We start from the raw sequence: 24,337 nt of genomic DNA, 5'->3' as shown, positions 1-24,337 counted from the left end.
CAACAGCCCCAGGTTTCATCAATAACAATTAGGGCAAAGTACAGCTGGAAGTGACCAGTAAGTCACATCCACAAAACCTGACACATTTATGTGTTTAGCTCTTTACAGTAACAGGCAAGTTCTCCAAGATGGTAAACCACAGATTACTCCTCAGCATTGGACTAGTTTCCATTCAAGAGACTAAATAAATCAAATGACTACTCTCAGGGAAGATTGATGAGGCTTCAGGTGTTTTACTCTGCAGAAGGAACCTTTGGAACAAAAGTCGGTTAACTTGTAATGTGAACCAGTGATTCCACTGCTTGGGATCTGTAAAATTTTAGAAAAAAAGAGAGGGAGGAGCATCATCATTGGGTTGCCGGTTTTTTTACTTTGACAAATAAAAACATTTTTAAATGTAATAACCATCTATTTTCATTGCCTCATCATTAAGGCAGAAGAAGGAATATTTTAATAAGGAAATAGTGAGGAGGATATAATTTCAGAGTAAAATGGAAGCCAGTACGATAGTGGGAAACACACACACATACAACGTATCACTGTCTTCATATTCATTTTGTCTTTTGTGAAAAGTTTTCTTTTTTCTTTTTTTGGTTTTGTTTTTCTTTTTTGGCCATACTGTGCAGCATATGGGATCTTAGTTTCCCTACCAAGGATCAAACCCATGCCTCTTGCATTGGAAGCTCAGAGTCTTACCACTGGACCACTATGGAAGACCCCATGAAAAGTTTTCTTGAACTCATAGTTTTATACGTATTGGGGTTTAGGAGCCATTATTACTATTACTACCTTCTGTTTGGGTAATTAATCTTGATTGCTTACATGAACTGAAAATGCTCAGTAGCAGGGCTGGCAGTCAACACAGAAGAATGGTTTCAGGATAGCAGGTGATGGGGGTGGGGCGGTAAGAGGTAGCATGTATGCATGCCCGCTTGTTTAGTCGTGTCGGACTCTTTGCAACCCCGTGGACTGTAGCCCACCGGGCTCCTCTGTCCATGAGATTCTCCAAGCAAGAATACTGGAGTGGGTTGCCATGCCCTCCTCCAGGGGATCTTACCCGTCCCAGGAATCAAACCCAGGTCTCCTGCATTGTGGGCAGATTCTTTACCATCTAAGCCACCAGGGAAGCCCTGTTGCTGCTGCTGCTAAGTCACTTCAGTCGTGTCCGACTCTGTGCGACCCCATAGACGGCAGCCCACCAGGCTCCCCCATCCCTGGGGTTCTCCAGGCAAGAACACTGGAATGGGTTGCCATTTCCTTCTCCAATGCATGAAAGTGAAAAGTGAAAGTGAAGTCGCCCAGTTGTATCCGACTCTTAGTGACCCCATAGACTGCAGCCCACCAGGCTCCTCCGTCCATGGGATTTTCCAGGCAAGAGTACTGGAGTGGGGTGCCATTGCCTTCTCCAAAGGGAAGCCTTACAACCTCTTAAATACAAAATGAAACAAAAATATAAAACCATTTGTTCATAGCCATCTGAAGATCAGAATGACTGATATTATTCTCAGTCAATGAGGGAAATGAAAATGAAAACTCCAATGGAAAAAGTGTTTTGTTATGACCAAGGGTGAATTAGAAAATGAGAAGGATGAGTTGGTTTAAGGAAGTCAGAATGAACTACTAGAAAGGGATGAAACTGTTTCCTTTAGCCCTTCAGGGTGACATGGGAAGAACAGTGTTAAATTTTTGCTGGTGCTTGAGATTAGCAAGGAGGAAGAATACACTGAGTAAAATTTTAAAATTTGCTATGAACAGTAACATAAATTTAAGGCTGCATTAAGCAAACAAAAAAGTAAATATTTGACCATTACCATTCCCCCACTATTTACCAAGCATCTGTTAGAGAAGCATTGCGGCAAAACAGAAAAATAAGAAGCCACACACGGAATATTAAAGTTTCTAGTAACTCCATGAGAAAAAGAAAAGAGGTAAAATTGATGTCAATAATATATTTTACCTAACTGTATCAAAAACATTATCCCTTCAACATTTCAATATCATTAGAGATATTTTACACTCCTTTATTTTGTACTAAGTCTTTGAAATCCAGTATGTATTTGTGACATTTACATCACATCTCATCTTGAAATAGCCACATTCTAAGTACCCAGCAGCCACATATGGCTAATTGCTGCTCTGGACCACACAACCCTGGTGTGCAGTCTCATGGCACCAGCTCTCGTATCATGGTAGAAAAGGACACAGAGAAGAACACACACAGTTTCCAAGCTAGGCCAAAAGGATAAACTAAGGTCCAAACCTAAGGTCATGGGTGATTAAGTCCCAAAAGAAAGTTTCAGATCATGTGTTTGGGAATTTCAGAAAAGAGAGATCATCATGGGCCAATGAACTGACTCTTGAACTGGGCTGTGAAGTATGGTTATATTGACAAAGGAAATGAAAAACATTCTCAATAGAGGCAACAGAACCATAATGCAGTTTTCCAGCTTATAAATTTAGTAAGAAAGCTTTGGGAAAGAAATTATCTCCTTTGAAAAATAAATCAACTTCCATGAACTTCTCCCCCCAAAAAAGATTCAGAGAGTCCCCAGAGTGGTAGGATGGCCTGACCTGCCACAGGGCGTAGAAATATCTCACTCTATTGATATTAGAATGAGAAATAAATTATAGGGACTTCGCTGGTGGTCCAGTGGTTAAGGTTCTGTGCTTCCAATGCAGGGGGTGCAGGTTTGATCCCTGGCTGGAGAGCTAAGCTCCGCAGGCCTCCAGGCTAAAATCCAGAACATAGACAATAGAAGCAATATTATTCTTGCTTCAACAAACAACAGAAACAAATTCAATAAAGTTTTTTAAAATGATCCACATCAAAAATATTCTTAAAAGAATGAAATTATAGCAGGTTGAAATGTGACATATATATATATGTGGCTTCCTTGGTGGCTCAGCAATAAAGAATCTGCCTACAACGTAGGAGATGTGGATTCAATTCCTAGGTTGGGAAGATCCTGGAGGAGGGCATGGCAATCCACTCCAGTATTCTTGCCAGGAAAATACCATGGGCAAAGGAGCCTGGCAGGCTACAGTCCATGGGGTCACAAAGAGTGGAACACGACTGAAGCAATTGAGAACATACATTCTGTGTGTGTGTGTGTGTGTGTGTGTAATGAAATTATAACCAGGCTGTGTGCTTACAGTGCTGTAAAGGTTCCCTAACAGAGTAGACTGCTTGGGTTCAGGACACCCATCCCTCCACTTACAATGCAGGGGGCCCAACAATGCAGGTTCCTCACTCTTGCTAAGACCAGAAATTTTATCTTCCTGAGGAAGAGAAAGGCACTACAGAGCCACGCCCACTCAAATCCTTGCTCTCAAGTATACTGATCACCTTTGCTTGTGGGCTGGTTTGGCATATTACGCACGTTTGCTTTTTTCAAGTCAGCAAAACCTACACGATTCGCACCAATCAACCGTAGACCTGCCTAGCACACTGGGAGCGGGCCAATGTAACAGGAGGCAGAAATTCAGCCCTAGACAAAGGAGTCTACAGTACTTGGGGGTAAAATTGTATAGATACACTCAAACTCAGCTCTGCCAACACTTGCAACTCAGGCAGCAAGTCTGCTGGCTATCCTGACTCATTGTATTAACCCAGGGATAGATGTACTGACTCCTTAGCAATTTGAAGACCTTTAAAGGAACTAAGGGCAAAAAAATGAGAGGGAAGGGACTACTCAATCTATCTGGAGTACAAAACTGCAGAACAAAAGATCCCTCTGTTCCATCAGCATCTCTGTTGTTGGGAAAATGGCCCCACCCTTTTCCTTGAATTTGAAGAATTACCAAAGAGTGCTTTCTCTCAATTTAATAAAAGACTGAATAACATTCCACTGTATATATGTAGAGCAGAAATTAACACAGTATTGTAACACAAATATACTCCAATAAAAATTAATAAAGGGTCTTCCTCCCCAGTGGTACAGTGGATAAGAATTAGCCTGCCAATGCAGCGGACACACAGTTGATCCCTGCTCCGGGAACATCCCACACACGGTGCAGCAACCAAGTCCACGTGCCACAACTACTGCAGCCCTTGAGCTCTAGAGCCCACGAACCACAACTCTCAAGGCCTGCACGCCTAGAGCCTTTGCTCGACAGCAAGAGAAGCCAGTGCAATGAGAAGCCCATGCATGGCAACTAGAGAGTAGCCCCCAGTCTCCACAACTAGAGAAAGCCTGTGTGCAGCAACGAAGATCCAGGGCAACAACAATAACAAAATATGTATATATAAGGCCATGATTGCCCTTTGGTTCAGTGACCTTCCATTCCTTCTGTATCCTCCAGATTCTGAGCAGAGAAACTGAACCAGAAGTAGACGTACGTTAGGAGATTTACTGCAAGGAAGTGGCTTATGCGGTTGTGGGGCTTGGTGAGGCAAGTATGGCATCCACAGGACAAGCATCAGTAGGGGCAGGTTGGAACTCTCTCCCACAGGATGAAGCCACAGCCCGCAGGCAGAATTTCTTCTTCTGAAAAGCTCCCTTATGCTCATAAAGCCTTTCAACAAATTGAATCAGATCCATCTAGTTTATTCAGGATAATCTCTCTTACTTAGAGTCAACTGACTATGGACTTAGAGCACATCTATAAAACACCTTCACAGCCACACCTCCATGGGTGTTTCAACAACCACAGAATGTAGCCTAGCCAAGTTGACACCAACTGTCACACCTGTTGGCTATACCTAACAGTGTTATATACCTATCACACCTGTGTCACACCTAACACACTCTCTCCTTCTCCAGCCAAATTTACTCTACCAGACCATGTCACGTGCAGTGTGGACACCAGGCCTCCGCATTCATGGACTCTCCTTGGACTGCCTGCTCCCTGCCCATCTGCCTTGCCCAGCCCATACAGACTGTCTTGTTCTTGCTATTCTTGGTATTTGCGGTGATGTCTCAAAGGATCACGACCCTTTTTCCCTGTCTCTTTCTTGAGATTATAAACGACTCATAGCAGAGAAGATATCTCCTGTCTGGGCGTCCCTAACATAGAGACCAGGCTCTCTGAGTGTCTGTAATGATGATGTATAACCTAGGGAGACCAAATCCTTAATATTCAGCTTTATTCATCCCAAAGATCATCTGGAAAAACAACCCAGATGCGAGGCCTACTTCTTAGTATTTCTCAGTTACTCAAGTTTCAAAGAAAAAGAATTAAGATTACAAAGAGTGTAAAGATAAGAATTGCATGTCTTTTCACTATTCACTATTGCAAGTCTATTCACTAGATTTGTTAAAGAAAATTGGTGGGCTTTAAATTCCATATGCTTAGGTACAATCTTCGGGCTTCCCAGGTGGTGCTAGTGGTAAAGAACCTGCCTGTTGATGCAGGAGACATAAAAGACACAGGTTTGATCCTTGGGTCAGGAAGATTCCCTGGAGAACGAAATGGCAACCCACTCCAGTATTCTTGCCTGGAGAATCCCATGGACAGAGGAGCCTGGCAGGCTAACAGTCCTTGGGGCCAGAAAGAGTCAGACACGACTGAAACAGCTTAGCACACAGGCAGGTACAATCTTGACAGTCCCCCGCCTGCCCATTGCCCTAGATGTGTCTTCATCTTTCATACTGAAGGGTCCCTTTCTTTTGCAGAGTCTACAGCATGGTTGGAACTGCCTGGGAGAGTAATTTTATTTGTGGGGAACTGCTGTTCTCTACTTAGTAATATTTGTTGAGTACTTACCATATGCCAAGCACCATCTCTGTTTTTCTACAAAGCAATCCTATGAAGTAGGTACTTCCATTATCTCCCATTTAAAGATGAAGAAACAGATTTAACAGGTCAGAAAAAACCCTTAGACAGTGTACTTCATCTTGGGCAGGTCACAAAACCCTAAGGACAATAACGCCTGCTTCACTGTATTGTATCTGGGTTCGATCCCTGGGTTGGGAAGACCCCCTGGAGAAGGGGAAGGCTACCCACTCCAGTATTCTGGCCTAGAGAATTCCATGGACTGTATAGTCCATGGGGTCGCAAAGAGTCAGACATGACTGAGCGACTTTCTCTCTCTCTCTCTCTCACACACACACACACACACAGAGTGTATTGTTATAAGGATAAAGTAAGCGAAGGTGACTGCCAGACACACAAGGGGCACTTTTCAAACTAAAGGGACAAACAGATGAAAAACAGAATTTGTGGGGCTTCCCCGGTGGTTCAGTGGCTAAGACTCCATGCTCCCAATTCAGGGGGGCCAAGGTTCGATCCTTGGTGACAGAACTAGATCCCACATGCCACAGCTAAGAGTTCACATGCTACAGCTAAAGATCCCACATGCCACAGCTAAGACTCGGTGCAGCCAGATAAATACAGTTAAACAAATATTTTTTAAAAGGAGAATTTGTATGTTGCTTGGCAAAGTACTCCTGCTATACTTCAGTTCAGTCCAGTCGCTCAGTCGTGTCCGACTCTTTGTGGCCCCATGAACCGCAGTGCGCCAGGCCTCCCTGTCCATCATCAACTCCCAGAGTCCACCCAAATCCAGGTCCATTGAGTCGGTGATGCCATCCAACCATCTCACCCTCTGTCATACCCTTCTCCTCCTGCCCTCAATATTTCCCAGCATCAAGGTCTCTTCAAATGAGTCAACTCTTTGCATCAAGTGGCCAAAGTATTGGAGTGTCAGCTTCAACATCAGTTCTTCCAATGAACACCCAGCACTGGTCTCCTTTAGGATTGACTGGTTCGATCTCCTTGCAGTCCAAGGGACTCTCAAGAGTCTTCTCCAACACCACAGTTCAAAAAGCATCATCTTCAGCACTCAGCTTTCTTCACAGTCCAACTCTCACATCCATACATGACTACTGGAAAAACCATAGCCTTGACTAGACGGACCTTTCTTGACAAAGTAATGTCTCTGCTTTTTAATATGCTGTCTAGGTTGGTCGTAACTTTCCTTTCAAGGATTAAGCGTCTTTTAATTTCATGGCTGCAATCACCATCTGCAGCGATTTTGGAGCCCAGAAAAATAAAGTCAGCCACTGTTTCCACTGTTTCCCCATCTATTTGCTATAAAGTGATGGGACCAGATGCCATGATCTTCGTTTTCTGAATGTTGAGCTTTAAGCCAACTTTTTCACTCTCCTCTTTCACTTTCATTAAGAAGCTCTTTAGTTCTTCTTCACTTTCTGCCATAAGGGTGGTGTCATCTGCATATCTGAGGTTATCGATATATCTCCCAGCAATCTTGATTCCAGCTGTGCTTCTTCCACCCCAGCATTTCTCATGATGTACTCTGCATAGAAGTTAAATAAGCAGGGTGACAATATACAGCTTGATGTACTCCTTTTCCTATTTGGAACCAGTCTGTTGGTCCATGTCAAGTTCTAACTGTTGCTTCCTGACCTGCATACAGGTTTCTCAAGAGGCAGGTCAGATGGTCTGGTATGCCCATCTCTTTCAGAATTTTCCACCGTTTATTGTGATCCACACAGTCAAAGGCTTTGGCATAGTCAATAAAGCAGAAATAGATGTTTTTCTGGAACTCTCTTGCTTTTTCCATGATCCAGCAGATGTTGGCAGTTTGATCTCTGGTTCCTCTACCTTTTCTAAAACCAGCTTGAACATCTGGAAGTTCATGATTCACGTATTGCTGAAGCCTGGGTTGGAGAATTTTGAGCATCACTTTACTAGCATGTGAGATGAGTGCAATTGTGTGGTAGTTTGAGCATTCCTTGGCATTGCCTTTCTTTGGGATTGGAATGAAAACTGACTTTTTCCAGTCCTGTGGCCACTGCTGAGTTTTCCAAATTTGTTGGCATATTGAGTGCAGCACTGTCACAGCATCATCTTTCAGGATTTGAAACAGCTCCACTGGAATTCCATCACCTCCACTAGCTTTGTTCGTAGTGATGCTTCCTAAGGCCCACTTGACTTCACATTCCAAGATGTCTGGCTCTAGGTGAGTAATCATACCACCGTGATTATCTGGGTCGTAAAGATCTTTTTTGTGCAGTTCTTCTGTGTATTCTTGCCACCTCTTCTTAATATCCTTGGCTTCTGTTAGGTCCATACCATTTCTGTCCTTTATTGAGCCCATCTTTGCATGAAATGCTCCTTTGCATGAAAATATATCTCTAATTTTCTTAGAGATTTCTAGTGTTTCCCATTCTACTGTTTTCCTCTATTTATTTGCACTGATCACTGAGGAAGGCTGTCTTATCTTGCTATTCTATGGAACTCTGCATTCAGATGCTTATATTTTTCCTTTTCTCCTTTGCTTTTGGCTTCTCTTCATTTCACAGCTATTTGTATGGCCTCCTCAGACAGCCATTTTGCTGCTTTGCATTTCTTTTTCTTAGGGATGGTCTTGATCCCTGTCTCCTGTACAATGTCACGAACCTCCATCCATAGTTCATCAGGCACTCTGTCTATCAGATCTAGTCCCTTAAATCTCTTTGTCACTTCCACTGTGTAGTTATAAGGAATTTGATTTAGGTCATACCTGAATGGTCTAGTGGTTTTCCCCACTTTCTTCAATTTAAGTCTGAATTTGGCAATAAGGAGTTCATTATCTGAGCCACTGTCAGCTCCTGGTCTTGTTTTTGCTGACTGTATAGAGCTTCTCCACCTTTGTTTGGCTGCAAAGAATATAATCAATTTGATTTCGGTGTTGGCCATCTGGTGATGTCCCTATGTAGATATACTTGCTTAGCTATCATCTCCAGAGGTTGGATCACAAAATTGGTAAGGATGACCCCTACCAGACCTTCTCTGGACAAAAGTGGGTAAAGAAAACAATTCGTGTTTCTCGGCTATGATATAGCTTGCTGCAGAAGAATCGTCTGGGGAGCTAGTTAAAATGAAGATTCCTAGGACTTCCCTAGTGGTCTAGTGGCTAAGACTCTGCACTCCCAATGCAGGGAGCCCGGGCCTGATTCCTGGTCAGGGAACCAGATCTCACATGTAGCAACAAAGATCAGAGATCCAGCATGCCACAGCTAAGACCTGAGCAGCCAAATAAATAAATAAATACATATATATATTTAATGATAAAAAATGAAGATTCTTGGGACCATCCCCACTCTCACAGCACTGATGAGTAAGAAATGGGCTTTTTAAAGCTCAAGTAATTCATATATACTCCTAAATTGAAGAACAACTATCAAAGATGTACTTATATAAATACATATATGCACACACACACATATATATGTACAAATTATATTAATTTTTATCAAAAAGGATACACACACCAGACTGGAGCCACTGGACACAATTTATTTGTCATGATTTAGACAGAATGAGCACAGTGACACATTCAAGTAGAAACCTACAGTGTTTCTCCTTCTAAATAAGACAACAGCAATCATATATTTGAAAATCATATATTTGAAAAATGCCAGAATGAAATCTAAGTAGAGAGGGCTTAAGCCAGTGGTAGTTCCAACTTGAAAATCACTTTGGAAGCTTCTTGAAAAAAAAAATCAGGTATGTGGGCCCCATTATAAACTGAATTAGAATACCTAAGGTCTAATCTAGGCATTTATATGTTGAAATTTTCTGCAAATGATTCTGATTATCTCCCTATTTTAGAATCACTGATAGGACTTCCCTGGTGGTCCACTGGTCCAGAATCCATCTGCCAAGGCAAGGGACATGGGTTCTATCCCTGTTCCGGGAAGATCTCACATTCCACAGGACAACTAAGCCTGTGCCCCACGACTACTGAGCCCGAGCTCCGCAACAAGAGAAGCTACTGCAATGAGAAGTCGGAAAGTGGTCTCCACCCTCCACCAGCTAGAGAAAGCTCATGTGCAGCAGCGAAGATGCGGCACAGCCAAGAGTAAGTTAATAGAGTTAAAAGAAAAAGAATCACTGATAAACATCGGGAGGTGTACTTTTCCTGTTTCCAAGGTAGTACTGATCTGTTCGTTGCTGCGAAGGACAAAGTGGTAGACAAAGTAGAAGCTGGATGTGGCTCAAACACTGCTCAACACCTCTCGCTAACACTGTATTACCGTAGCTCTCAGGATTTGTCCCCTAATTTATGCTATGAAGAGCCAAGAGAGGCCAACAACACGGATATTCAGTGACCACTAACTAAAGTGCACACAGGCACATTTGCATGTACACATACACACACACACACACATACCCCCATAAGTCTTAGGTCTCCCGTCAGCATTTTCTTCTCACTGCTTCCTCATTCTGGAACCCTCTGGTCTCCACAGTCTATGTTTATCTTCAAAAGTTTTGATTAGCTGGTCTAAGTGTCTCCTCATCTAGCCTAGACACTGAAGATAAGTGACTTGCATGTGGTCCCTCAGTTATAGGGTAGTGGAGCCAGGGCTCAGACTAACTCTGACTTCAGCCCAACATTTCCCTCAGTACTTGTTCACTCCCTGGACATTCAGTGGGATGCTCTCTCTCCAGCCCAACCAGCGGGACAGGACTTGGCTCTAAAAAGGGCCATGCACTTGGTCTGCTGCCCTGCTCTTGCTATCTGGAAATTCTTAACTTTTTTAACAGAAGGTCCTGAATTTTCATTTTGTACATGGGCTTGCAAATTACGTATCTGGTCCTGCCTATAAGTGAAGAGGGCTGCTCGTGGCCCTGAGACAAACTAATCATTCACCTGGGAACCTGCAGAAAGTGGAAAGCCACAGTTCAGAATCTCAACGTCAGCTCTGACCACCCTACCCATCCCTAAGATGATCTTAGCTTCCCTGAACCCTCAAACCCTCAAGTCCTACCTGGACAAACTTCATGAAAAAGAGCTCTGTTCTCCAGGTATGTGCTAATGGAGGTAGTATTTCAATTACCCTTTGACTCTTGCTGGAAGGCAAGTAATTGCATTCCTATTTAACTTTGAATTTGCTAATAGAAATGATGACTAATTGGAAAACATTTAAAAATTCTCTTCTCACCAGATCATTCTCTAAAAATTATACTTTCAGACATATCAACCACCATTCACTTGTACTCCGACAGCTTTACAAACAGCCCACATTTTGAAAAATTCTTGCAAACAAATCTTGGCAAATGTTTCCTGTTTTTCTTAAGCTTATGACAGTGTTATTTTCATTTGTTTAGTTATGCTTAGTTATCTTATCTGACATGGCCAGATGATCCAGCATTGTTTTTCAAGTCTTGTTTTTAATTTAACAAAGTAATGCATCAGTTGGAAGCAACTGTTTATGTTTTATTTAGTTCTAAGAAGTCCCCTTTAGTGATCAGGAAAGACAAAAAATTTAAAAGAAGGAATAGCCATTGCATTTTCTGTGGAAATCATTTTAGAGCTGCAAAAAGATCTTATAAATCACCACATGCGTTGTCCTTATTTTCCCATAAGAACAGAGATTGTGATTTGCTCAATGAGTCATCATGTCAAGTTCAAAGCACAGAAAGAGACTCCAGGGCTACGTTTTAGCATGTCTGTTCTTAACCAGTTCCAAGTAAGTTAGACTGACAATCACTAAATATACTGCAGAGTTCAAACTACAACTCTAGAAATTGAAGTGCATATAATCCTTAAAAAAAAACCAAAAACCCTCCACTACGCTCTCTAAAGATGTTAAGAATCACTATTGTATCATACTTGGTAAGTGCGAATCAAGAATATTACTTCTGGATACATTATATAAAGGTCACACAAAATGCATCACATACATAACACTACATTTAAACCCTTAATGGTGTCATCATTGTGAGATGGGACTACCCTTTGCCATGTCAAATTTTTCTTAAGAAGGTGACACAAATGTAGGACATGAAATCTGATCACAGTATATCTGAATCAGAGAGGAGTAACTATGAACCACAGAGGAACTGTTTCCAGGACTGATGCAAAACATTTGGCCTTTTGGTCACCAGCATTCATCGGACATACGTGGATCACTGTCCTCGCGCCCTTGTATCTTTCTTACTTGTGGAAGTATTTGTGTCTCACTAGACTGAACCTCTTTAAGGCAGAAATAAATGATGCGTTAGCCATTCATCCTTTCATATCCAGCATCAATGTCTAGTACACAGCAGCAAATAAATGAATAAAGATATGAATTCTTCAATATCTTATGGAATTTCTGTATTTTCACACGATTTAGTACAGTGAGGGCTTCCCTGGTAGCTCAGACGGTAAAGAATCTGTCTGCAATGCGAGAGACTTGGGTTTGGTCCCTGGGTCAGGAAGATCTCCTGGAGAAGGAAATGGCAACCCACTGTACTATTCTGGCCTGGAAATTCCCATGGACAGAGGAGCCTGGTGGGCTACAGTCCATAGAGTCGCAAAAAGTCAGACATGACTGTGGGTCAGACACACTATTACAGTGAAGGAGAGGTTTATAATCTCAGTGAAAGCAGAAAAGTAGGTATTATACTTTAAAAAAAATACTTGAGCCTCCTATGCCTTGTACAGTGTTAATGAGGCAGGAAACAATTATGTAATTAAACGATTAATGAGTGAGGAGAAGCACAAAGTTACCCACTTACTCGCAAGCAAGCCAACTCCACTTGCAAGGGATCCAATCCAGGCCGTTTTTCCTTTTCCTTCACCAAAGGCGTCCAGCCATTCTATGTACAAGACACCAACAGCTAACGGCGATCCATAACACAAAAACTGAGTGAAGAAGGAGACAGCCACAATCACCCAGCCCCAGCCACCGTCAGGCGACTTTTTCAATTCCATTGTGACGTGAGATCAAGCGGGCGTCTCTCAGTGGGTCCTAAGCGGAAAAAAAGAAAAAGCATACTTAGAGTATGGTAAGGCATGGTATTCTAGATTTAAAACAGCTCCTCCTAAATTAAAATATTAAAAGTTCCCTAAAAATGCACAAGGAAAAGGATAAGAGATCACTGACATATCAAGTTAACTTTAGAATTTTTATTTCTGATTTGAATAAGTACTATATCCACGTGTTTCCAAAAAAAATGTTTTTTATATTATAAAAAGGATACAATAGGAGTTCGGAATAAACATATATGCACTGCCACTGCTGCTGCTAAGTCGCTCCAGTCGTGTCCGACTCTGTGCAGTGCCATAGACGGCAGCCCACCAGGCTCTGCCGTCCCTGGGACTCTCCAGGCAAGAACACTGGAGTGGGCCGCCACCTCCTTCTCCAACGCATGAAAGTGAAAAGTGAAAGTGAAGTTGCTCAGTCATGTCCGACTCTCCGTGACCCCATGGACTGCAACCCTCCAGGCTCCCCTGTTCATGGGATTCTCCAGGCAAGAGCACTGGTGTGGGGTGCCATACTAAATATAAAATAGATAACCAACAGGCACCTACTGCATAGCATGGAGAACTATAATCAATATTTTGTAATAACCTATAAGGGAAAGAATCTAAAAAGAATACATATATATGTGTGTATGTATATATATAGGTAGTTGTATATATACATACGTATATATATACACATAATATATGTACAACTCAATCACGGTGCTGTACACCTATAACTAACACGACACTGTAAATCAACTACACTTCAAAATTTTTTTAAAAGGCATAGAGTGAAGTCTCCTTCCTAAATTTATCCCCATTCACCAGGTTCCCACCCCAAGCCAAACACAGGAAATGACTGTTCTGGATTCTTGTTGCATGTTGAGTTCCCCATGAAGAAGATCTTAGCAAGAGCAGGTTTATTAAGAGTGCTCTCATTGGAAGAGAACAGACAGCAGCAAGAGAAGGCAAGCCACCATACAGAGTTAAGGGCTAAGGAGATTTCCAAAGCCGGCTGACCTCTCAGAGTTGGGGCAAGAGGAGCTGGCCCTTCACAGCCCCATGTTGATAACTCACCAATTGCAGGCCACCTGGGAAGGGGGCGTGACCTCAGGTGAGGTGACTCCATTCAAAAGGGGCAACCATTACCCCTGGGGGCTGTTACCTGAAGCCATCTGTCAACAGCCCTTCAGTTACAGTTTCGGGGGCAAGAAACCTTTCATTCCTAAAGGGGGTCTGGAGGGAGGGTAGGCAGCACGTCACAATGTTTACCAACTTAAGTATCCCTCCAGAGTTTCTTTTCTTTCAAAAGAACGTATTTATTTATTTTTTTGCACTGGGTCTTCCTTGTGCTACGTGCAGGCTTCTCACTGCAGGGCTTCTCTTGCTGCAGAGTACAGGCTCTAGACTTGGGTTACAGTAATTGTGGCTCCTGCTCCCGGGCTCTAGAGCACAGGCTTAGTAGTTATAGCACACGGGCTTAGCTGCACCACGGCATGTGGGATCTTCTCAGATCAGGGATGGAATCCATGTCCCCTGCATTGGCAGGTGGATTCTTAACCACTGGACTACCAGGGAAGTCCCCTTCAAGAGTTTCTTTATGAATATAACAAGCAAAAATGAGCAAATAGTCTTAGATATCCTTTTTTTCAACAAAACATTCATTTGGTTCAAAATGGAAAAAAAATGACAAGATATACAGTCTCCCTCTACCTAGTTCCTGTCTAATTTCCATACCCTTCAAAGGTAATGAACGCTTCTTGTTTCTCTTGTATCTTTCTAGAACTGAAGCAACTTAGCACACACTCACACAGAATTACCTTATAAATACATAAGCTAACTCAAATACAGATTCCCTCTAATTTTTTTTAGACACACAAAAACAGCATGTTATATATATATTGGTATGTGTCTTGCTTTTTCTCACTTGAAAAATACCTTGAAGATCTTTCACATCAGTGCGTAATAACCATCCTCACTCCTTTCTTTCGGCTACGTTGTGTCCCAGTAATTCTTAATTCTTTAACCACTGCTCCCAATGAAAAACAATGCTGTAATGAATAACCTCACATTCACATATATCTTTATACATATCTGAAAAGAATTGCTGAGTCAACTACAAATATAGATTTGTAATTGTAATTAGTATTAGCAAATTGACTTCAAGGGATTAAACCAATTTATCTGAGCCCCAGCAACTTTGGGTGTGCTGTGAAACTTCTGGATTTTTGCCAATTTGTTGGCTTTAACTTGAATTTCTCAGCATTCTCTGAATGATATGTGTTGTTTCATAGGTGAAAAGTCATTTGTAATTCCTATCTAATTCTTGGGTATATATGGGTGTTTCTGGATTTTTCTTTCTATTCCAATGATCTGTCTAGTCACCCATCATTACCAAATTTGTTTAACTATTAAGTCTTTCTATTTCTTTTGGCCAATCCATGTGGCTTGAGGGATCTTGGTTCCCTGACCAGGGCTTGAACCTGTACCCACAGCAGTGACAGTGCAAAGAATTAACCACTTGACCACCAGAGAATTATTCCTTAAGCATTTTTAATATATTTCAAGTTTCAGTGCAAATACTTTCTTTCCTCTCTATCACTGCACACCTTTTCAATATTTTCTTGGCTCTTCTTGTTTTTGGGGGCTTCCCTGAAAGCTCAGTTGGTAAAGAATCCGCCTGCAATGCAGGAGACCCCAGTTTGATTCCTAGGTCAGGAAGATCTCTTGGAAAAGGGATAGGCTACCCACTCCAGTATTCTTGGGCTTCCCTTGTGGCTCAGTTGGTAAAGAATCTCCCTGCAATGTGGGAGACCTGGGTTTAATCCCTGAGTTGGGAAGATCCCCTGAAGAAGGGAAAGGCTACCCACTCCAGTATTCCAGCCTGGAGAATTCCATGGACTGTAGAGTCCATGGGGTTGCAAAGAGCTGGACACAACTGAGTGATTTTCACTTGTTTGTTTACTTTTTTATATGAACTTCTGAATCAGTTTGATTCTAAAATCTGATAGTGCTTTCATTATGACTGAGTTAAATTATAAATTGATTTAAGGGGAGAAATTCCTTTTATGATGTTGAGTCTACTTTCCATTTCATATCTTTGCATTTGTTCAATCTGTTTTGTGTTCTAGTGTTTAAAGTTTCCCTCAATGTTTCTTTTTATTTTATTTTTATATAGTTTATTCTTTTTGCTAACATTATAATTAGGCTTATTTCTTTACCTCTGTTTGTATGTATAAAAGCTATTACTATCTGTATGTTAATTTTGGATTCTATTACCTTATTATAAAATCTCTTATTTGAATTAGATCCTTCGATGATTTTCTTGGGTATATACAACTGATAATACAATACAGTCATATAGCCATCTACAAACCCCTTACTTTGGATTCTCATATGTCTAATTTTTTTTTGCCTTTGTGTAAGACAAGGCATACAGAATAATGTTAAATAATCAGAGTATATATCTTTGTCCAGTTTCTAACTTTAATGGAAAAGACTTCACGTGCCATGGTATTGCTTCTGAGGCTCAGATAGATATATTCCACAAACTTAAGGACAAAAGTTTCTACTTTCAAGTGTTATTATAAAGAATGTGTATTATGTTTTTCTCAAATGCATTTCCAGTGCATATGGAGATGATGGTGATTTTTTTCTCTTTTTAATTTTAATAAAATCTCTATTTTCTACTATTGAATCATCCTTGAATTAGTAGACTAAAACTTCCCTGGTTCAGGCTCTATTTTGATTATGTCAGTCTCTTTGGGGGAGGGTTAAAGTCATAAATGAGATTTGTCTCTTTTGTTTTTAATTTTGACTGGGTTTTGGTATCAAAATTATATTTTAAAAGAACTTGAAAACATTCATTCTTTATAAATCCTGAAGTAGTCTAAATGGTAATGGATTTGGAGGCCCAAGGCCTGAACTTCCTGCCCTCGACAGGGCCTCCCGGTCATCTTTACTTTCTGTCTCCCTCCACCATGCCAGCTTCACAGTCAGGTTCAACAGAGTCCTCTTTATCCACAGATTTTGCCAAACCATTCTCTTGGCTGTAGTTTCATCAGAACATAGGTGAAGAGAGTAGGAATGTCATTCTTCTATTCATGCATGTCCCTAATTAGATGCTGAGGAATTTGGCTACCATAAGAGAGACTTCCCTGGTGGCTCAGACAATTAAAGCCTCTGCCTAGAATGCAGGAGAATTGGGTTCAATCCCTGAGTCAGGAAGATCCCCTGGAGAAGGAAATGGCAACCCACTCCAGTACACTTGCCTGGAAAATCTTATGGACAGAGGAGCCTGGTAGGCTATAATTCATGGGGTCGCAAAGAGTCAGACACGACTAAGCGACTTCACTTTCACTTTTTCAAAAGAGCCATAGCTATAGTCATCAATTTACCTGCGACTTGGTGAATTTCTTCACCTTGACATTCAAAGTACTGGGCAAAAATCACGTCACCACCTGCCACAGCTTTCTGTACAAATTAACTTTCAATATTTCATAACTGAAAACCAAGAAATATTACAATTTGTGCACAAAACTGTAGAGTCGAAAATTTAGTCTCTCAGACCACATGACTGTGTTAGCAGACAGAATACTTACAAATATAAAAATCCTTTGAAGTATGCAGATATGCCCTTCCTGAGAAGTCTATTCTCTCCAGTACCTACTCTATTGTAAAAGTAAATAATAAATTCTGTTCCTTCTAGAGACAACACAGTGGTACTCTGCAATTCCTATTTAGAGTACCTTTTAAAGAAAAGATAGTCTTAATTCCCTAAACTAGATAATGTATGACTTCAATAACCAAATACCTAAGGAGGCCAAAAGGTTATATAAAAAACCAAATGCAGGGCTTCCCTGGAGGCTTAGTGGTAAGTAGTCCGCCTGCCAATGCTGGAGGCACAGGTTTGATCCCTGATCCTGGCAGATATCACGTGCCAAAGAGCAACTAAACCTGTGGGCCAAAAGTACTGAGCCTGTGCTCTTGAGCCTGGGAGCCACAACTACCGAAGCCCACGCACCCTAGAGTCCCTGCTCCAAAACGAGAAAAGCCGCTGCAGGGAGAAGCCGGCACACTACAACTTCAGAGTAGTCCTCGCTTGCTGCAAGTAGAGAAAAGCCCGTGCAGCCGCGAAGACCCAGCACAAGCACGCAAGCAATCGCTCAGTCGTGTCCGACTCTCTGCGATCCCATGGACTGTAGTCTACCAGGCTTCTCTGTCCATGGGATTTTCGAGGCAAGAGTACTGGAGTGGGTTGCTATTTCCTTCTCCAACAGATCTTCCTGACCCAGGGATCGAACCCAAGTCTCCTGCATTGCAGGCAGACGCTTTACCCTCTGAGCCACACAGTCATAAATTAATTAATTAAAATTTTTAATGTATAAGAGATTGTCCTTCATTTAAATATTCAAGGTGCAGCTGTCCAGGAAAAGTACACATTTACAAAGGCAAAGCACCATGATCTTAAAAAAAGTCAGAGTTTTCTGGAGGGAAAGGAAAGGGGAGTGAAAAGGTAAGGAGTATCCCCCTTGCAAGTTTTCAAACTGAAGTAGACAGAAATGCCTTTATACACCAGATACCTGTGGCCATGCCTTGCTTTGCTTTGTCTTGCCTTGAGTGACATTTCAACACACAGGACAGGAGCCAGAGAAATTCTTCCCGCAGTAAATGTTTGGGAGAGCAAATCTTTGAAATACAAAGCTCCCATATGTATCAACCGGGACTAGAATGACAAGTTTTTTAAAGAGTTGGCTAAGAGCTGCTGACCTTTCATTGTCTCAGAATTTGAGACACAGGTAGTCTGAACAGAACATGGTGAAAAATACCATTTAGTGATTTCTTATTTTGTCAGGGCAACATCTTTCTCCTGTAATCTGCTACCCTTTAGATGTCTCTCACCTGCTTTTTCTGATTGTCTATATTCCATAAGGTGACTTCACAACTAGACTAGCCTTTCCTCCTTGTTGTAATGGTAGCCAATTTTCTTTGGAGCACTTGGGTCTTTCCTCATGGGTAGATGGTTGGTGGGACTGTTAACCAAGAGGTCTTTGATCTTGACCTATAAAGTAGAACCTGAACCAAGCAAGGCCAGTAGGACCTCTTCGACAGGATCCTGAACTTGAGTGCAATGTTCTAATAAAAGAAAAATATTTGGGATTTATTGATCCCAGTGGCAGTGCATTAAAGAAACCCTCTGTCAAATCCTACTACCTTGGCTCCCAAGGGATATCCAGGCCTGGTTCCTCCAGCCTTCCATTTCATTCTCAGAGCTAACCTAGTAAATTATTTTAAGTTAGCTGGCATTTGTTTATGTGCAACAGAATAAACGTGTTGTGAGTGTGCAGTAATTTCAAGCTGATTATTTTAACTATCCACACCCAGCTTGATCTGGTTTGGGTCAAAGGTTAAACTTAGGTGTACAGTCTATGACCACAAAATAAGGAAATATAGATATGAGTTACCATTTTTTTCTGAAAATTTCATCTTACTCATTCTCTTTCTTCATAGCTTATGATCCAATATGATAAAAAGTCTTTCCTGGTATTCTTGTGAATAAAGAGCTTAAATTAATTGAAATATTATATATCAACACATACATATGGAACCTAGAAAAATGGTATGATGAACTTTATTTGCAAAACAGAAATAGAGACATGGATGTACAGAAAAAACATACGGACACCAAGAGAGAGAAAGGGGAGGTGGGACGAACTGGGAGGTTGAGACTGTCATAGATACACTATTTTTACTATGTACAAAATAGATTACTAATCAGAACCCATGGTATAGCTCAGGGAACTCTACTCAGTGCTTTCTGGGAGCAACTAAATGAGAAGAAAATCCAAAAAGGAGGGAATCTATGTATACATATGGCGGGTTCACTTTGATGTACAGTAGAAATTATCACAACATTGAAAAGCAACTATATTCCAATAAAACGTAATCAAAAATTAATTAACTGAAATTTCCACTAAGCCTGTTTATCCTAATATTTACAGAAATGCTGTGTTATACAAATGGGATCCTCATTCCAGAAATTTTTTGATCACTTTCAATTTAAATTATATTGCAATAGATACCAAGGGGCCTCAGAAGAAATAGAAGGCATAGCCCTTGCCACCACCTAGGAGCTTATAACCCCATTAGGAAGGTAAGATGCATGCACAAGAGTATATGGTGAAGTGCCACAGAGGCTGGGTGGAAAGTAAAAGTTTAGGAGTCACAGGGAAATGCAGGCAATCAAGGAAGGAGTAGGGGCAAGAGCAATGAATTTGAAACTAAGAGATCAGTAACTTAAAACCAGCACATACAAATGCAGACTTCTATATTAAAAACTTCATGGTAACCACAAACCAAAAATCTGTAATAGATACACACACAGAAAAGAAAAAGGAATTCAAACATAACACTAAAGATAGTCATCAACCTACTGAATGGGAGAAGATATCTACAAATGACATGACAGATCAGGGATTAGTATTCAGCATATATAAACAGCTCATACAATTCAACATAAAAAAAAAAAAAAACACAAAATAACCCAATTAAAAAATAGACAGAAGAACTAAATAAATATTTTTCCAAAGAGGAAATACAGACAGCCAACAGACTCATGAAGGGGTGCTCAATATTGCTAATCATCAGGGAAATGCAAATCAAAACCATAATTAGACATCACCTCACTTATGTCAGAATAAAAAATGAATGAAGTCACTCAGTTGTGTCCGACCCTTTGCAACCCCGTGGACTGTAGCCTATCAGGCTCCTCTGTCCATGGGATTTTCCAGGCAATAGTACTGGAGTGGATTGCCATTTCCTTCTCCAGTGGATCTTCCCAACCCAGGGATCGAACCTGGGTCTCCCACATTGTAGACAGATGCTTTACCGTCTGAGCCACCAGGGAAGTCAGAATAGCTGTCATCAAAAAGAACACAAATAACAATGTTGACAAGGATGTGGAGAAAAGGAAACCTTGTACATTGTTGGTGGGAACATAAATCGGTGCAGTCACTGTGGAAAACTGTATTGAGGCTTCTCAAAAAAATAAAAATAAGATTAGCATGTGAGCCAGCATTTCTACTATTGGGTATATATCCAAAAAAGACAAAAACACTAATTTGAAAAGATACATGCATCCCAATGTTCAGAGCAGCATTACTCACAATTGCCAAGGTATGGAAGTAATCTAATTAAGATTTCATCAACAGATAATTGGATAAAGAAGATGTGGAGTACGTATACAATGAGATACTATCCAGCCACAAAAAACTGCCAAATTTTACCATTTGCAGTGACATGAATAGACTTGGAGGGTGTTATGTTTTAGTGAAATAAGTCAGACAGAGAAAGACAAATACTATATGATACCACTTACATGTGGAATCTGAAAAATACACCTAGTGAATACAACAAAAAGAAGCAGACTTACAGAGAACTATTAATAGTGGTTACCAGTGGGGAGGAAGGGCAATACAGGGGTGGGGGAGAGGAGGTACAAACAACTGGGTATAAGATAGGCTCAAGGATGTACTGTACACCACAGGGAATATAACCAATATTTTATAATAACTGTAAATGGAAAATATCCTTAAAAATTATATGAAATTTTTTTTAAATTTAAAATGCATGATGAAGTAAAAAATGTTGGTCTTTAAAAATCTATCCCACATATTATTATAAACCTCCCTTGGACAAGAAGGAAGAACAATAAATAAAATGAACCATAATAAAATCACACCATTCAACAAAATTAGATTATCATTAGTACAAAGGATAGCATGTACTCCTAAAGTTAGCATTTGTTCTGTTAAAGGAAAAGGAGAGTTAGGTAAATTTCAAGACATTTCCTTCAGAAAATGAAAAGGACTGTTGACGAAAGTCTACATTACACTCACGGAAACTTTTAAGCTCTAACATCTTAGATGGCATTCAGTTCTGTTCAAGTGATGCCAAGTCTTTATTATTTCCTCAATTCTACACTGGCTGAAAATTTCTATTCTCCCGGATATAGGATGGGATGTCAGAATTGTGCATTTGACATTTATGAACATTTAATGTTGACACCGAAGCTTCCTGTCCCTGAAATGTATACAAATGTTCTACTCTATCTTTTGTCAAATACAGATTGATTCACAACTGTTTGGTCTTATTTTCAGTCATAGCTGCCTCAGTAATTTTTCCCTAGTAAGTCCTTTTTGAATGTTACCATTAAATATCTCTCTAAGGATTCCTAGATACATTTTATACTTGAACAAAAGTAGGCAAAACCAGCAAATTTTTATTTGAATCTCAATCACTTCACAAATTATGTGGTGCTGAATTACTACTTTATTTTAATTGACAGCCTACAATCATGGGCTACATCCTGGGGGAAAACAGTTTACTCCAGGTTGATTTTTATCTTGATCTAGGCATCCATCCGTGAGGAGTGTCAAAAGTCTAAATTAGCCTGGGTTTCATGACCTTTCCTCAGTCACATTAATGCCACAGTCATGTGGCCAGCTCTAAAGTATGGGCAAAGAGGTAGATCACAGACAGCCTCCCGTGTTGCGGTGGGGAAGCAAAGGCGGTGGAGATGCAAAGGCAGTGGCCACTTTGGAAAAGTCTGAGGAGTGGAAATGGAGAATGACTGTTAAAGGGACAAGGTTTCTTTGGAGTGATGAAAATATTTTACAATTATTTTTATTTATTCATTGGCTGAACCTTTTGGCATGTGGAACTTCCCTGACCAGGGATCAAACCCACATCCCCTACAGTGGGGGCTCAGAATCTTAATCACCGAACCACCAGCGTAGTCCAACAATTATTTTTTAAATGTTTTAAAATTAGATTTTGGTATAGTATGCACAACTCTTGAATAAGATCCACTCAACAGTACACAGTAGGTGGGTGAATTTTATCACATGTGAATCTTATCTGTCAAAAGAAAACACATTCAAAAGCTCCTAGAGTATAACTGATTCATTTTGCTGCACAGCAGAAATTAACACAACATTGTAAAGCAACCATACTCCAATAAGAATTAAATTTTTAGAAGTTCCTAGAAATTATGTTTTAGTTCTGACTCTAGTACAGGTAACAAATTTCATAAACTAAACAGCAGATCTGCTCTGCCAGAGCTCTTCTAGTGTTAGTATTGCTGTTTCCCCATTGTGCCTTTGCCCCTCCAAACATACATCATTCGTTGCCTGCTACCACAGTTTGGGAGAAAGGGATTCTGAGAATTGGGAATTCTAATAAAACTGTAGGTAAACAAATCAGCCTTTGGGTGCTGTGATAAAAAAAGAAGGTAAGCAAATAATTCTTTGTGAATTATTGTGAATTATGCTTATTATAGATAAAGAAATATATACCAATACATACTAAAGTTCATTGTTGTTCTTTCACTAAGTCATGTTCGACTCTTTGTGACTCTATGGACCTCAGTACATCAGGATACCCTGTCCTTCACTCTCCGTCAGAGTTTGCTCAAATTCATGTCCACAGAGTCAATGAAGCTATCTAAACATCTCATCTTTTTCCTTTTGCCTTCAATCCTTCCCAACCACAGGGTCTTTTCCAATGCGTTGGCTGTTCCCATCAGTTGGGCAAACTATTGGAGCTTCAGCTTCAGTATCACTCCTTCCAGTGAATATTCAGGGTTGATTTCCTTTAGGCTTGACTGGTTTGATCACCTTGCTGTCCAAGGGACTCTCAAGAGTCTTTTCCAGCACCACAGTTCTAAAGCATCCATTCCTCCATGCTCAGCCTTCTTCATGGCCCAACTTCCCACCCATGCATGACTACTGGAAAAGCTTTGACTAGATGGACATTTGTCAGCAAAGTGATGTCTCTGCTTTGTCACATGCTATCTAGGTTTGTCATAGTTTTCCTTCCAAAGAGCAAGTGTCTTTTAATTTCATGGCTGCAGTCATCATCCAAAGTGATTTTTGAGCCAAGAAAATAAAATCTGTCACTGCTTCCACTTTTCCCCCATCAATTTGCCATGAAGCCATGGGACTGGATGCCATCATCTTAATTTTTTGAATGCTGACTTTTAAGCCAGCTTTTTCAATCTCCTTTTTCACTTTCATCAGGAGGATCTTTAGTTCCTTTTCACTTTTAGACATCAGAGAGATGTCATCTGCATATCTGATGTTGTTGATATTTCTCCTGGAAATCTTGATTCCAGCTTGGGATTCATTCTGCCCGGCATTTCACATGATGTACTCTGCATATAAGTTAAATAAGCAGGGTGACACTATACAGCCTTGATGTATACTCCTTTCCCAGTTTTGAACCAGTCCATTGTTCAATGGGGGTTCTAACCATTGCTTATTGACCTGAATACAGGTTTCTCAGGAGACAGGTAAGGTGGTCTGGTTTTACTTCAGTCTCTTTAAGAATTTTCCAGCTTGCTATGATTTTCACAGTCAAAGGCTTTCACATAGTCAATGAAGAAGAAGTAAATGTTTTTCTGGAACTCCCTTGCTTTCTCCATGATCCAATCAATGTTGGCAATTTGATATCTGGCTTCTCTGCCTTTTCTAAACCCAGCTTGTACATCTGGAAATTTTCACTTCACATACTGCTGAAGCCTAGCTTAAAGGATTTTGAGCATAATCTTGCTAGCATGTGAAACAAGCACAATTGTACAACAGTTGGAACATT

General features: G+C 40.7%; 1 protein-coding gene across 1 annotated transcript in view; it reads right to left on the bottom strand.

The window, feature by feature from the left end:
- Positions 1–12,720, bottom strand: part of LOC120865375 (monocarboxylate transporter 9) — a 44,503-nt gene extending 31,783 nt beyond the window's left edge. Inside the window, exon 1 of the mRNA XM_040242627.1 lies at positions 12,454–12,720. Within this exon, the coding sequence (XP_040098561.1) occupies positions 12,454–12,649 (196 nt within the window). The 5' untranslated portion in view covers positions 12,650–12,720. The remainder of the gene's footprint in view (positions 1–12,453) is intronic.
- Positions 12,721–24,337: the final 11,617 nt, after the last annotated feature.

The sequence above is a fragment of the Oryx dammah genome, unplaced genomic scaffold (genome assembly GCF_014754425.2).
Source record: "Oryx dammah isolate SB20612 unplaced genomic scaffold, SCBI_Odam_1.1 HiC_scaffold_6, whole genome shotgun sequence".
NCBI classification, from domain to species: domain Eukaryota; kingdom Metazoa; phylum Chordata; class Mammalia; order Artiodactyla; family Bovidae; genus Oryx; species Oryx dammah.
Note: the sequence above shows the minus strand (reverse complement) of the source record. Positions and strands in the feature narration are given on the sequence as shown.